At 35.4% G+C, this 16,813-nt stretch overlaps 1 protein-coding gene and 1 long non-coding RNA gene across 2 annotated transcripts; one reads left to right on the top strand and one right to left on the bottom strand.

Annotated features, from left to right (window-relative positions):
- Window positions 1–9,604: 9,604 nt before the first annotated feature.
- Window positions 9,605–10,763, bottom strand: LOC133880219 (cytosolic sulfotransferase 15-like). The gene has a single exon (XM_062319121.1). The coding sequence runs from the start codon at window positions 10,737–10,739 to the stop codon at window positions 9,702–9,704; it is 1,038 nt and encodes a 345-aa protein (XP_062175105.1). The 5' UTR covers window positions 10,740–10,763; the 3' UTR covers window positions 9,605–9,701.
- A 3,610-nt stretch (window positions 10,764–14,373) lies between these two features.
- On the top strand, window positions 14,374–16,436 carry LOC133878881 (uncharacterized). Its single transcript, XR_009902011.1, has 4 exons — window positions 14,374–14,532; window positions 14,634–14,673; window positions 14,748–14,806; window positions 16,158–16,436. It is a non-coding gene; the product is annotated as an uncharacterized LOC133878881 (long non-coding RNA).
- Window positions 16,437–16,813: the final 377 nt, after the last annotated feature.

Here is a 16,813-nt window from a genome sequence, read left to right on the forward strand (position 1 = left end):
CAATTCCAGATCCTTATCCTCTAGTCTATCGCAGAGAAAAGCGAAGATGTCGAAAAACTCCTCCACCTCCACCGAGGTCTTTTGAATGGGACCCCTGCAGCAGCCCCACACCACCTTGGCAGAGTCGCACCTCCAGAGGACATGCCTGTTGGATTCTGCCTCAGAGTTGCACATCGGGCAAAGCTGGTCAGTAACTATCTTTCTCTTGCAAAGATTAATTTTTGTCGGAAGAATATCGTTGCATGCTCTCCATAGGAAAATTAGAATGTAGCGGGGAAGCTTTAGGTTCCATAGGCGACGCCAGATAGGAATAGCAGATTGCACCGAGGAAGTACTCCAATTTCCCATATTTCTTCTCTCCACTTCGAGATGATAGGCACTACGAACCGAGAACCTACCATTTTTGGTCCCTGCCCAAATCAACTTGTCCTCCTGAGACCGAGGGTTAATAGGGATACTGCAAATTTGCTCCACCGTTTCCTCCGAGAAGATTTGATCAATTAGGGGAATGTCCCACCAGTTGGCTTCTCGATTGATGATTTCAGCTACCCTTGCATCCCTTGAAATAATCCGCACGGGATCGAGGATTTTATGAGGGATAGCTGGAATCCATTTGTCATTCCACAATTCACTCCTAGAGCCATTCCCCACCCTCCATATGAGACCTTCTTGAAGAAGGCCTTTAGCTTGCCAAATGCTCCTCCAGGCATAGGATGGCTTCTTCCCTAAATTGGATTCCAAAAAGTCCATACCCGGGTAGTATTTCTCCCTCAATACACGAGCAACCAAGGAGTCAGGCCATTTCAGCAGCCTCCAGCATTGCTTTTCTAGCATAGCCCTATTGAAGCATTCAAGATCTCTGTAGCCCAAGTCCCCAATGTCCTTGCTTCGGCCCATCCTTTTCCATGACATCCATGCAATTTTGTTGAAATTCTCCTTGAAACTCCACCAAAATTTCCCCATTATAGAATTGATCTCTTTGGTTAGAGTTTTTGGAAGGCAAAAGACGCTCATCGTGTACGTCGGAATCGCTTGAATCACAGCCTTCAGCAAAATCTCCTTCCCTGCATGCGTGAGAAATTTTTCCTTCCACCCATTCAATTTAGCCCAGATCCTTCCCTTGATATGGTTGAAGGAAGAGATCCTAGAACGTCCAATTAAAGCCGGAAGTCCTAGATACCGCTCAAAATTTTGTACGTGGCCAGCACCTACCCTTGACAGAATCTCCTTTTTGGCCCCTGGAGAAGTATTTTTGCTGAAAAATATTGACGTTTTCTCCCTGTTGATTTTCTGCCCTGAAGCCCGTTCGTAGAGCTCCAGAATTTCTTCAATATGTCTCCACTCTCTAGGGTTAGCTTTACAAAACAATAGGCTGTCGTCGGCGAAAAAAAGGTGATGGATTCGAGTTCCACCCCTGGAAATGGGGACTCCTGTAATTCCTCCTTCCCTTTTGGGGTTCTGATTGAGTTGGGGCGTTTATTGGTATGTTGTGGTGTCAGCTAATGAAAAAGAAAATGAAAGTGAGAAGGAGAAGATCGTAACCACAACCAAAAAGGGTGCAACGGTACTAGATCAATGGCTTCAAGATCACATAAAGGCTCACTACCATGTTTTACAACTGGTGAGTGTAACAGTTACTGTAGTAGCACGTACTAAATGAGTGGAATTTTCGTACAGTAGAATGTAATCAATATCGGTAGAATTTGTTCGGGTCTTCTTTTTTGCTTTGTAGGGTTCTGAATTCGGACAGACAGTGGCTTTTTATGATGCAAGGTGATGACATATTTGATGCCATGTTGAACCACACAAATGTTGGAGATAACAGTAACAGATTTTTTGTGATTCAAGCTCTTGGTTAGCTGTCAAGTCCTTTAGAAAATTTTGGTTACTCTAATATATATGTTTTGATCAAGTCATTGGTAAGCATTAATTTGTGTCGACTAAGAATTTATGGCAATAGTGATGCTTTATTGCTGTATTTGATTGATAGACAATAAATAGTTTCAGTTGATTCAATACCTAGGTTATTTCTCATTTTCTTTGATTACTCCTTATGGCCACTTCTCTTTTCCAAACTAGAGAGGATTTTGAACTGATAAATTCGTGTCACATGGCGCCCATGTTGCCAACCACTAATAGTTATGGATGTGGGTGAAAATTTAAGATTCTTTTTGTCAAGCTTCTTATGATAACAGTGTCAATTGTTATTTTAATAAGACAAAAAAAGGCTCAATTTCTGTTTTACCTGGCTTTAGCACTTGCTTTGCTGACAATCTCATATGCTTCTCAGAGTCATCACCATGTATACCAATGTTTGGTGTGTTGCACTAAGTTCTTCTAAACTTTTAGTTGGTGAGAAAGATCGTCATATATTCTCTGTTACCTTGGATTTGATAGTTGTTAAGAGACAATTATGCATTAGTTTACAGCTTTACATGCAATTTAGTATGACATGAGCCAATGAATGATTTGTTGGATAATTGATTTCAAGAAGGTTCATAATTCATTCATGTACATGTCACTGAGCTCAACACTATCAGTTGCATGTGCGTCTTTGGAAGGCTATGTTTCCGGTGAGTGAAAATTTGGGTTTTGTTTGGTTGGTGAGGAATTGGAGGGTATATTAAGAAAATTAAGGTTTTTAGGTCCTTTTTTTTGTGCGTTTGATATAGTAGTTATATGATTTGTCAATATATTTGAATAAAGAAAGTAATCATTTTTTGTTTGTTCGGTTGCTCATAAAGGAAAGAGAAAGAAAGCAATTTTTGAATAGTATGTTTATGATGTTTGATTTCAAATATGTCAGAAATTAGGAAAATGTATTGTGTATATATGTGTATGTTGTGAAAACTTTTTGGTTTCTACATTATGAATTGGGGTTGTTTTAATATTGATGTGAGCAATATGCTTCGTATTGCCCAAATGGTTTGAAATTACTCATATTGCTTGGAATTATAAGATTGTAGTTTATTTTTCTATAAATAAACTTCTCTCATGTATTAGATTGTGTATTGTTGGGTTTGTTGTGAAATATTAATTTTATTTGTAAATTTTGATCTTTTTGACAAAAATTGGAACCATAAAAAAATACCTTGACATATTAAATTACTTCACATATTTATGATTAATGTTGCTAAACATTAAATTTGTGTAAGTCATATTAGACTATGTAGATACATAGCATTCAGTGTAGATAGCCCCAAAGTTCAAGGGTTGTTTATATTCCTATTTATTAACCATTTATATTATTTTATTAATTAGATCTATTGTATTTGTATACATATATGCTTTTGTTGGTAATTTTATTTGCCTCAAACCTCTACTTTGAATTACCTCAACAAAATAAATTGTTAAATTTGAAAACTAGTGCTTTAGATGGTAGTGATTGCGTTTATATAAGTAAATTGCACTTGAAGTTTATTTCTTTTAGATTTGTCGATCAGCAAATGCTGTTAGGATAATTCATAGATCAGACTTATGTTATTCTGCAGTGTTCTACTTATTGATATGTTGTACTTTGCTACTTTTGGTTTCATTTACTTGATTATGGTTGGACAGATGGAGGTTTGTATCTTCCTTCTACTCAAAAATAGACTTAGGTTCTTCTTCAACGATCATCAATAAAAGAAAGCGATTCACTTTGTATAGATGTAATTCATCTCTTTTGATATGAATATAACAGACTCAGATGAAGTTCAATGCTCAATTATTTATTTGGTGTCTCAAAACTGTTTCTATTCTTTTTTTGTACAATCGTTTCTATTCTTTATTTTTTTATTCAAATGGTTTATTTTTCCTTTTGTAAATTTTACATTGAATTCAGACATATGATGGAGAGAGAGAGAGAGAGAGAGAGAGAGAGAGATTCTTATCATTGTTGTTACAAGGTATGAAGTTTTTTTTTTTTTTTTTTTTTGGTAATGCACATTGTTTGCATTCTTAATTGATGACCGTCATTAGCTTTCAAGGTTTTATAATGTATTATGATTGGTTTTTATAGTTTTTTTATGTTTGTACACCAACATAGTTCATTTCATTTTAAACTACATCTATGGGAACAATTATTTAACATGTTCCAATTTATATGGATTAAACTTAATTAATGTTTAAATTTATTTAGTACGTGCGATTATACTATTGAGTAAAAAATTGTTGTTCACAACGATCTTATAAACAATTTTTATATATATATTGGTAGCAATTAGTTAAATGAGTAAAAGTAAAATAAAATATTTGAATACTAATAATCCTGCTCATCGAGCGGGTTATAAGCTAGTGTCTAGGTTATAATAAAAATCGTCTCCGTATCACATACATGCCTTTAAAGAATTGACAAGCTTCATTGTTAACGTATCCACTGCAATTAATTGTCGCAGCCAAGTGCCAACAACAACTTAATTATTGGATGCTCCTGAAGCCATTATCAAAATATATGTAATAGAAATACAGCGATGCTTATTTGGTACTTAATTTACCACTAAATTTATAATTGAATTTAAATGGCATGGCAAAATATAGACTGCATGTGAATGAGAAGCAACATGAGCAAATTCAATTGGAGATGAATTGCCTAGGGATAAAATGCACATATATTGTAACACCCCAGTCCCATATTGGGAAGAGATGAAGAGATGAATAGTTCACATAGAGTGAGTAGTTATATAGATATTCATGGGTGCTAAGTCCCACATTGCCTAGTTACTAGGTGAAACTGGGCTTTATAATGGATTCTAAGGAAGCTTCAAATTGACTAGTCATTTTGGGGTGATAGCGCAGATGTGGCTAGCGCTTTTCCTTGGGTCGTTATAAATTGGTATCAAAGCCACCTAATAACGCCAAGTCATGTAGTACTAAAGCACCGCATAACATGGCCCTGACGAGGACGTCAAGGGTTTAATGGAGGGAGTTTGTAACACCCCGGTCCTATATTGGGAAGAGATGAATAGTTTACATAAAGTGAGTAGTTTATATAGATATTCATGAGTGGTAAGTCCCACATTGCCTAGTTACTAGGTGAAACTGGGCTTTATAATGGATTTTAAGGAAGCTTCAAATTGACTAGTCCTTTTGGAGTGATAGTGCAGATGTGGCTAGTATTTTTCTTTGGTTCGTTACATATGTAATACGCATCATTGGTTGAAAATAAAGCTTTTTAAAGGGACATTATTTATTGTATTATCTTTCAAGTGAAAATGTGTAAGTTTAATTTCCAAATTACACATTTTTATTTAATCTAAAATAAGTAGTTGAAAATTAAGGTTGTATCTTGAATCACTTTAAATACTATACAGAATGAGCCTATATATATATAGGCCAAAATACAGATACATGCATACATATATAACTAATGTGAGACATACACGGCATATAATCTAACAGCCACCCTGAAACTCAAGGTGGAGTGCGGAGACAAACTTGAGTTTGGAGACAAGATCGCAAGACCACCAAGGAGGATGAGATTTTGTGAAGAGGTTGATCTATGCGAGTTGATCATGGGACGTAATGGAATGAAGTTCTAATGAGCCCAAAAGAAGATGACAGGCAATGGACAATTAATCTGAATAACACTCTTGTTGTTGCAATATACAAAAGTAGCAGATGAAAAAGAGACACAAAGCCTGTAATAGCCGTGAGAGTGGCTTCATGATCACTTGAAAATGAGGTAGGGGCAGAAGAAGAAAGCAAGAGAGAACAAATAGTGTCTAGAATGAATGGAAAAAACTAAATTTGATCAAAATCTTCTGAAAATAGTCTCACTTTGACCAGTTTTTTAATATCAAATTTTCAGTAGATTTTTTATTTTAAGGTCAACGTAAGGGTATTTTCAGAAGATTTCGGTCAGATTTTGTTTTTCCATCCATTCTAACGGTCAACCCTAATGGAGTGGCCTTTTTTTACACAAAATAGTAGTTTATTGTATCCAAGTGTTACATCTGTCAATTTGTGAGGATTTTATGAAAATGATTGGTAGTTCAGGAGCCTTAAGTGTATAGAAGAACAACTGCCAATAACTGTCCATTTTTTTGCCCATTTCCTAAAGGTTAGTAAGAATAAGTCTGTTGAGAAAATTGAGGAAATGCTTAAGGAATTGGTTAAGGCCAAATAAGATTAGCCCGGTCCATCCAATACCGTGTCTGTTGCTAATATTCCTGAGTCTTCTGAGAATTCATCTGACACAGAATTCTCTTCAGAATCTGATTCTGATGAAAATATTAGAAAAGTCAAAAAAGCCCTTTCAGCCTTAGAACTGAATAGGATTCACAAGCCTAAGTTTCCTCCAATGAGTCTCACCAAGAATTGGTATCCTAGGCCAACCCCTCCGGACATCCAATTTGAGGAAAGAAATTTCCAAAGCCAATTTGCAGTCTCTGCTGATAAATTATACGAGTAGAATGTCGATGGTTTAGCAGAACAGCAAATTCTGGATAAGTTAACCCATATGACCATGGTCTCCAACAGCTATGCTATGAACCATGGCCTAAGTCAACCAGAGGTTCTTGATCTCTTGGTCTCGGGTTTCACAGGAACCCTCCAAACCTGGTGGGAAAAGCATCTCACAGATGAGTCCAAAGCCAGCATAAGAAGTGCTGTGAAAACCAATGAGGAAGGAATTCCTATATTCAATGAGAAAGTTGGATTAGGAGATTCTGATGATGTCAATACTTTGTTTTATACAATTGTAGAACATTTTATTGGCACACTAAGTCATCTTACGTCTAGAGTCCATGACCAGCTAAGCAACCTAAGATGTCCAACTCTAAGTGACTTTAGATGGTACAAAGATGTATTCCTCTTTAGAGTCATGCTAAGAGATGATAGCAACCAACCGTTTTGGAAAGAAAAGTTCATAAACGGTCTGCCTCACCTCTTTACCCATAAGATCAAACAAGTCGTAGTTAATGAGAACAATGTGATAGAGTATGATAATCTCACTTACGGGAATATCATAAGTACTATCCAAAAAAAGAAGGTCTTAAGATGTGTATTGATATGAAAATATCAAACCAAGTCAATAAGGATAAGAAAAAGTCTAAGTATGAAATGGGTAATTTCTGTGAGCAGTATGGTCTGCCTTCGGTAGCACCATCAAAGAAGCATAAGAAGTCTCGTAAGCATGAAGAATATAGAAAGCAGCAATTACCGCTACAGCAATGGAAGATGGTGGATTAAAACAGATTTGGACCCAAAAGACTTGATAGATCATAATCTGCTCTCAGGATCTGATGGAACATGGCATCTGTTGTAAAAGGGTACAACAGAATAATGAAAGGTAGACCTAGTATGACTTTATCAGTAATATTCTTAACCAAGATAAATGATGTTTTGAAGCAAACATTGTCTGGACATACATGGGCTTTACTTATTTCAAAAGTAATTTGCATCTCGCTACCATTAGTAGAACGCAAAGTTTCTTTTGACTTACTGTAATACTTCGTAGAAACTAGTCCTTCCTGTATATAGTTCAGATCTGCACCTGTATCAATTAATACAACTACAGATAACTCAAAATCTTGTATCTTAATTCTAATCTTTCAATACCATTTTTTAATATGGATTCGGTTGATTAGACTTAGACATTTTTCTTCAAATTGTGGGGTGTCTTCAGGCTTAGGCTCGGACTCGGCTTCGCTATTATTAGGACTGCTAATGGCTGACTTAAGCTTGTGTTCAATTTTCAAGAGATTAACATCTTGTTTTAACTCTTGATTTTCTTCCTTAAGTATTCTAATCTCAGATTTAATTTGATTAACTTCAAGTTGTAAATCCTTTATTGTAATTTGTTCCTTGGGTTTATCAAATCTTTTAAGTGTATTACTTAAACTTATTTCAAGGCTTTTAGACTTATTAACTTCTCTTTTTGTTAGAAGTTTTCTTAACTTTTTTCTAAACTTTTCTAAATATTGCCTTTTTAACTTAGGATTCTCAATTTTACTTATAAGATCAAAAAGTAGTTCTTCTTGCTCTTCTTCTTTGGTCATAACACCAATTGTTTTACAAGTGTCATTACAACCAAAACTTATGTCTGGACTCGACTTAGAGCTACTACTGCAAGACCAATAGCTTTCACTTGAACTCAAATTGAGTTCAAACTCATAGTCACTGGGTTCAGTGTCTTTTATCTCTAACATTCTTATTAAATTTTCTTTTTCTTCGTTAGAGACTTTTAGGGACTTAATGGTTTCCTTAGCTTTGCAATCCTTTGCAAAGTGACCTGACTTACCACACTTATAACAACTTTCTTTGTTGTTAAATCTTTTAAACATTTTCTTAGATAAATCCCCTTTTGACAATTCTCCAGAGATTCATAATGCTTAGGGGGTCTTCAAACTTGAAAGGGATTCTTCCCATTCTTAACTTAGCAGCATAATCATTAACTGAATGATTAATGAGAATGCAGTGTTTAGCAGGCTTAACTTCTATGAAGTTTTTTGGATCAAATTCTGGAACTGTACTCCAGATTCTTAGGATAATAGGGCTGTTGGTGTTCAGCCTCCTTCTTAGTTGCTCATCCTGGATGCTTTTAATGGTATTACGGACTATTGCAGGGAAGTCACGTAATTCTTCCAGGTACTTAACTAGGTAATAAGATAGAAATCCTTCTTCAAAGAGCTGAGCTCCCAATTCAGGACATCCAATCTCGTAATGATCTCAGTCACCATTCCATAGTTGTCTCGAAAGGCCATATTCTTTGTCATGGACATAGATTAACCCTGGAAACTCATAATGAGGCTCAAAAACTCGAAGAGTCTTTATTCCAAAGACCTTTTTGTACTCAAAATTTTTCCCATTAGTAATTAACATCATTCTTTGAATCCACCTATCAAAGTATTCAGTGTATGATGACTTGTAAAAATTAAGTTTTGAATCTTGCCAGGAAGGTCGAGAACCCTTTGACGGATTTTTCCCATTTCCTTATATCAAAGATTTTGATGAAGGAAGAATCACCACTAAGGCCAGACCCCTTCAGATGAGTCAAGAAACTACGGAATTTTGTCGAAACGAAAGGGTTTTGGAAGAAGAGAGTCTCACATGAGAAAAAGATAAATTAAAGTAAGCACTTATAAGGCCCAACTTATACCAAGATATTGCTTTAAAGCAATCAATATTTGAATGTATGCACTTTTATGTATGCTATAATACTACGCAAGGCATTAGACGCATGCTCCTACGCAGTGGGTTGCAGGGTGCTAGTAGCATCTTGATGGCACACTTGACACTTGTATCCTAGAGAAGTGATTGTTGTATCCCTGTGCATACCCAATCATTATAATTAAGGAAAGCAAATCTGTACGTACCTTACAACAGCATTTAATTTTTAGGTTTTCTACTTGCTATTTTTTTTTTTTTTTTCATTTATGCTGGTTTTCGTTTTAAACTACACTTATGGGAATAAAGATTTGAACATATTTTAATTTATATGGATTAAACTAAAATTAAGGGTCTTATGATAGTAACTATATTTTTGTGCTTTATAAATTTATACATTCATGCAAAGTTCTATGTTTGATTGTGTCACTATGTTTAGTAATGTCCTGGTGCATATATAATCTTTAGTATATCTTTTTATTGGAAGAAGTGTGATTTCCCACGCACCTTGTTTAAATTACAAAGAAGAATCCAGCGCACAGCATGGGTCATGGGCTAGCATATATATATATGACCATACAAATAGCCAAAGCTGAGGACATTTATTGCTTGTCCTAAGAGAACACTTTGAATGACAAACCAGAAGCACCTAACTTCTCCTCCATGACTTTGGTTAATTTCTCCACCATAGTAGGTGACAGATAGTTCACCCAGTCTCCCACCTCACCCTTCCTAAACAAATATTTGTTTTCAAAGTTCTTAATCGACTTGCCAGATTTATTTACCTCCATCTCCTTCAGATTCTCAAAACTGCACAGTTTTGCAATCTTTTCAATGACACCACTTCTCTCCTCCTCCAAAGAAAATGGGAACCCCAGAAACTCTGCTAAAATTTTCAACTGAGAAGTGATGTCTTCTTTCATGTCCTCATACTTCAAGAACAACACCTTGTGAGGCTTCTCTAAGCTCTCCTTCCAGTACCCCAACATATGCTCCCAAAAGGGTCCAAACCCTATAATCCCCTTGCAGTACATTTCAAAGGCTTCATCTAGCACCATTGGGGCTTGAGATCCTGGCCTAAGTTTGTTCATGTAATGCCAGGAGGAGATGAAAGTGTCAAGTGGGTTTCTGCAAATATAAACAACCCTGCAATCAGATTTCTTGATAGAATTAGGTAACGAAGAAAATGGAACATGGGTGCCAAAAAGTCTAGGCTGAGGAAGGTTTGAAAGATCAGGAAGCTGCTGGCCATTGGCATAGAGCTTGTACTCAAAGAAAGGTACAAGATCATGGGGGTTGGATGCAAGCAAAGGATGGCTGTTTGACATGACAGCAAAACGCTTGCGATTCACAACAACAAAAGCCAAGGCTTTCAACCATGTGGTGCCTGATTTTGGTATGGTGGCCAATACCATGTCAGTGTCACTTGCTTGGAAGTGCCTTTGGAAGTAGATTATTGCTTGGATCTCCGCTGGCTGGCACCAAAACCCTTGGAACTTGTAGATATGAGGGGTTCTGCATCCTCTCTCTTTGGGAAGAGAAAGAAGAAGTTCCTTGCATTCTTGGCTTAGTTTTTGATCTTCTTCTCCTCCTTCTGTTGCTGCTGCTTCTCCATCCCGTGATGGGTTTTTTGTGTAATGAGTGTTGACCATTGAAGCAGTACTGTCGATAGAAATTGGTATGAAAATTAGGTCACAAAGACTATGTCTTTATAGATGGAAATAATTGTTATTTGTGGATGTTAATTGTTAACTGTTAGCACGTTTATCGCAAAAACAATTGTGGGTTTCCTAGTTCTTCACGTCTGCCTAGAGTGGCCGGCATTTCCTTTCTCAAAATAGACTAATTGAATTCCTTTGCCCCCACACTACTTTCCTTGAAAAAAATGCCTATAGACCAAGGCTAGTTCCTTTCATTATACAAGGTTTTGAACTGTCATGATTTAGATTTTTGTACCGTCCGACTGGGGCATCAGTACCAGCAAAAGAAAGAGAATATGGCTAAAAGTGGTGTAGGTCCCGCGGCAGGTGGGAATGTTCGATGGTTAAGTCAAATAATATTTTAAGTGATCCTGGATGTCACACCTTTTTTTTCGGGTTTTACGTTCCTTTATTATGCTTAGATTTATTGGGGGTGGTCCTTAGATAATGCTTCTTCATTTTTTGCCACGCAGTAGACACATTGTTATATATATAACGAAAATGATAGAAAAACATCATAAGTACAACAATTGTACTCACACAAGGCACGTTTAGGTGAGGCTTACACACTAGACTCCACCTTAATGTGTCTTGTATGAGTGTAGTTGTTGTGTACAAGAAGTGCAAGTATCACTTCTCTATATATAATAGCTTTCTGTCCAATGGGCAGGTGGCCTTTAGGCTTTTGTTTGGTTGAGTAGACCCGTGGTTAATTATTTATTTTTGCATCAAACTGCAAAATCACATGCTTGGAAATACTTTGTATAATGTAAATGTAGATTATAAAAAACATGTCATCATCAATTTTTTTTTTTATGAATCCTCCATCTAATTTAAGGGGCCACAATTAATTAGTCTTTCAATGGATAGAAAATGATAAAATTTAATTAATTAATTTAAGGGGTGTTAGAGGGCTGAATCACAACCACATCAAGGTTGAGAGTAACAAACAAAACAGCTTACAACGTTTGTTTTTTTGTTTTTTGTTTTTTGTTTTTTTTTTTGAGAAGGGGGGTAAGTAGTGATTTCATTACCAAAAGAAATAAGTAAAACAACCCCAAAGGAAAATAGTTGGGACAGATCTCATTTTATAATAATGAGTATCACTTGGATTGTTGTGTGATAGTTTGCATTTTAGTGACTGATGTGGACTGCCACATTAATTTATAAACATTGATAAGTGTTATATGAATTACCATATGATGGTTTACATTTTAGTAGTTGAGGAGTAATTCTACTAAAATGTGAACTGTCATGCATGTGGTAATTCATATAACACGTTAAATTTCAAAGTATTTGCATTTTGTTTACGGATTTTAGGGTTGATAGGTCTTGAAGCCTACGGATTGAGATATTCAGTAATTTATCGTATAAATTGTTAACAAATTAACAGCACATTATACGTAAAAGGTCATACGAGACTCACGTATCCGAATAAATTTTGATTCTCCTCGACAGATTAGATAAAATTGATGTGAGCTCTTGAACATGTTGTGAACAAAAAATTGATGGACAACCTTATCATCAGTTACATTGTGATAGTTGCCCATAAAAGTCGATCACTAGGAAAACATGTTGGTTGACGTTAATTGGCATGTGACTTTCGGTATTAAAGTCTGTCTTGTGATCATTCAGCATCGACAGGCCGTCAAAGCTACAAGCGCACACAAACACACTGTTGTTGTGGCCGACAGTTAGAAAAGACACACACATACAGGCATACCACCAATACAAGATTTGGTGAGGCATATGTGAATGTGTTAATGGAAACCACCTTTTGGGTGTGAATGCTTTTGGGTGGCTGCTATTTTTTAGATTTTAAAATTTTTAAAATTTGATTTTAAGATTTTAATTTATAAACTATTAAAAATATATTATTTTTTGGTGAGGTGGCAAAAAGGCTGACGCGGCACTAACAGATGTCAAAAAATTGGACCGAAAACTCACGGATTAACCATTTTTTTCAAATTCGCGAAAAACTTAAGGAGTGAAAGTTGATTAAATGATGGAGTGATTTCAAATCACCCGTTAACTTTGAAATTTATGAGACATTTACCCTTATTTTTAAGGTAGTTTTCTGTGACATCCTGGGTCTAAACCCAATAAAAATCTCATGGGTTAAATATACTTTATCCCTTTCAACTAATAGTCATTTTTATAAAATTTCACTAATTAAGAAGTGTGGCACTTAAACTTATCAAACTATCAATGTGTTGCACTTAAAGACTCTCTGTTAAAGCTTGTCGTCTATTTGGAGGAAAAATTGGTCACGTATCACAAACATGACCAGTTTTCTATCAGCCTTCGGATAATATGCTTCATTTGTTTTTTTTTTAAACCAAAACAATAAAATAATAATTAAAAAAAAAACTTGAAACGCAAAGGGTGGCCGAACCATCCCATCATGCTAGTGACTCGCTGGCCACCCCTAGCATATAGGGGGTGCCCAGCTGGCCACAGAGGTACGTTGGATGTAACCACCCTCAACCCACTAGGGGTGGCCGCTAACAACCCATTGTGGTTGAGGAGGCTCATTTCCATTTTTTAAGTTTAATCTTTTTGGTTGATTAATAATTATAAGGGGTAAATTTTATTTTCTAAGTTTCGAAACGAGGGTATTTCACAAAACTGTGGTCAAGTATGACTTTTTCATCCAAACATATGGTGAATGCTAATAGAAAGGCTTAATTTTACAACAAAATGATAGTTTGATGTACTTAAGTGTCACAATTGTCAGTGTTGTTGTGATGTCCCGAATATTATTTGTCATTTTTAGAGTAAATTTAATGGGATAAATGACTAAGATTAATTTAACAACTAGAAAATACAATAGGACGCACAAATGATATTTTAAAGTCCAAAGAAAAGAAAAGAACAAATATATATATATATATATATATATATATATATATATATATATATATATATATATATATATATATATATATATATATATATATATATATATATGTGATATTTTAGGTCTAATGAAATATATATAAAAAAAAATATAGAAGACAAATAATGGATTGTCGGCAATAATAAAGAAGAAAGGAAAAGTGTAGAATAAAACTAAAAGACAAAAGTAAGAAGGATAGAACTAAAAGACAAAAAAAAAAAAAAGTAGTGAAAGGCAAATGAAATGGGAATGCACATATGCGTGCCTTAAAGAAAAGAGTAATGATTCACTACCACCTAAATATACAACTTTTCACCATCTTCCCTATGTGGCAAAGTAGTCCCCCACCTTAATTTATTTTTAAAAAATAAAAAAATTCAAAAAGTAGTGGGGGACCACCTTGCCAAATAGGCAAGGTGGTGAAAAGTTGTATCTTTAGGTGGCAATGAATCATTATTCTAAAGAAAAAGAGAAGCAGACCCGGTCAATGAAAGAAAGAATAAGGTAAAGAAAAGTCAAAAGAAAAATGTAAAATGAAATAAATAAAATAATGTGTATATGTATAATAGAGCATCTGCGCCCCACGTCAAAAAAAAAAAATCAAGCCCTTCACTCAAACGGCCAGGTGGCCATTTTCCATTAAATGGCCGAGTGGCCTCTTTAATAAAAGAGGTAGTGCCTCTTCGTTCAATTTTTTAGAACCACAGAGAGCTCTTCTTCAGTTTTTTTCTTTTGGATTTTCTTTGAAATATTACGATATACGAAGATCCAACGGTCCAATCTTAGATCCGATTTTTGCAACACAATCCTTAAAGGCCGATCTACGTTTTGACCGAACGTTTTGATGTAAATCGCTAAACTCGCATTTTTGGAGATTTTTATAAATCTTGTAGAAATGAGTTTAACTTGGCGTTTTCTCTTGATTTTGTGTGGTTTGGTGTTGCTAGGAGCTTCTCGAGCATTGGGTCTTGGTGCGGTGAATTTTTGGTAAGTATTTCATAGCCCTTAGTTTTAGGGTATGTTGTTAAAATGCTAATTAATACAATGTATTGTATTTTTAGCGGCACTTTACGGTTGAGCTTGGAGTCGTTTGGATATTTGGGAGTATAAGCGACTTGAGGTGGGTATTCCACTCACTGAGAAAATATATATTTTTATATGTATTGGATTGATAAAAATATATATATTGTTTATGAAACCGAACCAACCATATGATGAAATGTATATGCTTTGAGATGATTTATTAGTTTCGATTATGTTTAAACTATATCAATAATGTTTAAGAGATAGTGCAAGAGTGAAAAGTATTGACTAGATTTAAAGTGTTAAGTTCTGCGGTTGAGATTTAAATTATGCAAATTGTTTGAGAACATGTCATGTTGAAACTGTGTAGATTTTATAAAGAAACTAAGTTTTGAATGATTTCAAAGTGTTGGATAAAATGCTGGATTTGTTTAGTTTTAAGAGGACATGATTTAACAACTGCATGATTTCAGCGTGATACGGTAGTGAAATATATACTGGTCAAGCACGGAACATTGAGCATATTGTATAGAGCATATATACCAGCAGTATCAGTATATCAGCAGCATAACAGTATCAGCAGCATATCAGTATCAGCAGCATAATAGTATCAGCAGCATATCAGTATCAGCAGCATATCAGTATCAGCAGCATATCAGTATTAGCAGCATTATTAGTCCCAGTTCATGCATAGCATATATAGCATTGTGTTTGTGAGAGATGTTTTTATGTTATGAGTAGTTTTACTAGACGTATTGGTATGCATAAAAGTCTTCATGAAAAAGATCTTATGTATATTTCTATCGGATAGTCATGTGTTAAAAGTCATACATTGAACTTGAAAGTACATGGATACATGATTGCCCGGGTGCGAGTAATGGCATGTCTATGAGTAGAAAGGTTGACTGTTCTTGTTCTTCAGGAAAGACGTGATAGCATGATTGAGTTTAACTCTAGTGCTCTCACGATCTACTGGCATCAAGGCACGAAGCTGAAATACGATTAGAGATGGTGTTGCGCGTGTTTTGTTGACGGATGTAATCCTAGTACGGAAGAGTAAGATGCCATGTTCTTTGCTTAAGACTTATGTGTATACGTGATATTTGTGATGGAGTGATCGTGTGCACATATGTCTGAGCGACCGATGAAAAGTATTATTATAGAAGGGTCTATATGTAGAATCTTCCAAGCGGTTGATTGGAACTTCTACATATGTTCACAGCTATATAGTATGTTTTAAATGATTTCTGAATAGTCGGTGTTTGCTGCATTAGCTATTGGTAAATTGTGGCTCATATAGTGCTCGCACGACTAAAAATAAAATAAGGGTTGGTTCTTTATGAAAACTCAGTTAGTCTTATACCACTGAGGTCTTAGTATGTTTCATGCTAAGGCGGTGAACTCATTCTTTCACCTATGCGGATGTGGATACTACCACAACCGTGTAGATGATATTCCTGTGGTTGCAGGTACTCTTGAGGCGGATGATGATCCGGTAGCTCACTACTTGGGATACTACGATTGAAGCCCGTAGTGACAGTCGTAGTGGGATAAGACTGAGGTGTCCTCATTTTGGATACTTTTGTATATGGCTTGTGACGTGTGTGTCACACATTATTTTGTATAAGCCATTCTTTTGTAATAGTAATATGTAGTTAAACTTTAAACAGATAGATTTGTGTTATGACTAACTTGTGTATAGATAACAGGTTCATTTATAGTTATGCTTTTCCACTATGTGTATTGGTATCATGATTTATTCCGATGTAGATGTAACTCTGTCTATTAAGTACATGTTATGGGACATGTGTCTATGTTGGCTGCGCGACACTTAGTCGTGCCACTGTGAGGACTCGTTTTATGTTTTTATAAAAAAAATAATAAAAAAAAAAGAAAAAAAAAGGGTCGTCACAGTTGTCAGTTCATAAGCTTTATTAAAAATGATTGTTAGTTGAGGAGGCCAAAGAATATTTAATCCTTAAACTTAGAATACTAATTTATATCCTTAAAGAATAAGGTTAAGCAGTGTGAATTACATATCTTTATATGTGAATATATGAATATTCATGCTCACATCAATCTTATTAATGCTGGTCTACAAACC

The sequence above is a fragment of the Alnus glutinosa genome, chromosome 10 (assembly GCF_958979055.1).
Source record: "Alnus glutinosa chromosome 10, dhAlnGlut1.1, whole genome shotgun sequence".
NCBI classification, from domain to species: domain Eukaryota; kingdom Viridiplantae; phylum Streptophyta; class Magnoliopsida; order Fagales; family Betulaceae; genus Alnus; species Alnus glutinosa.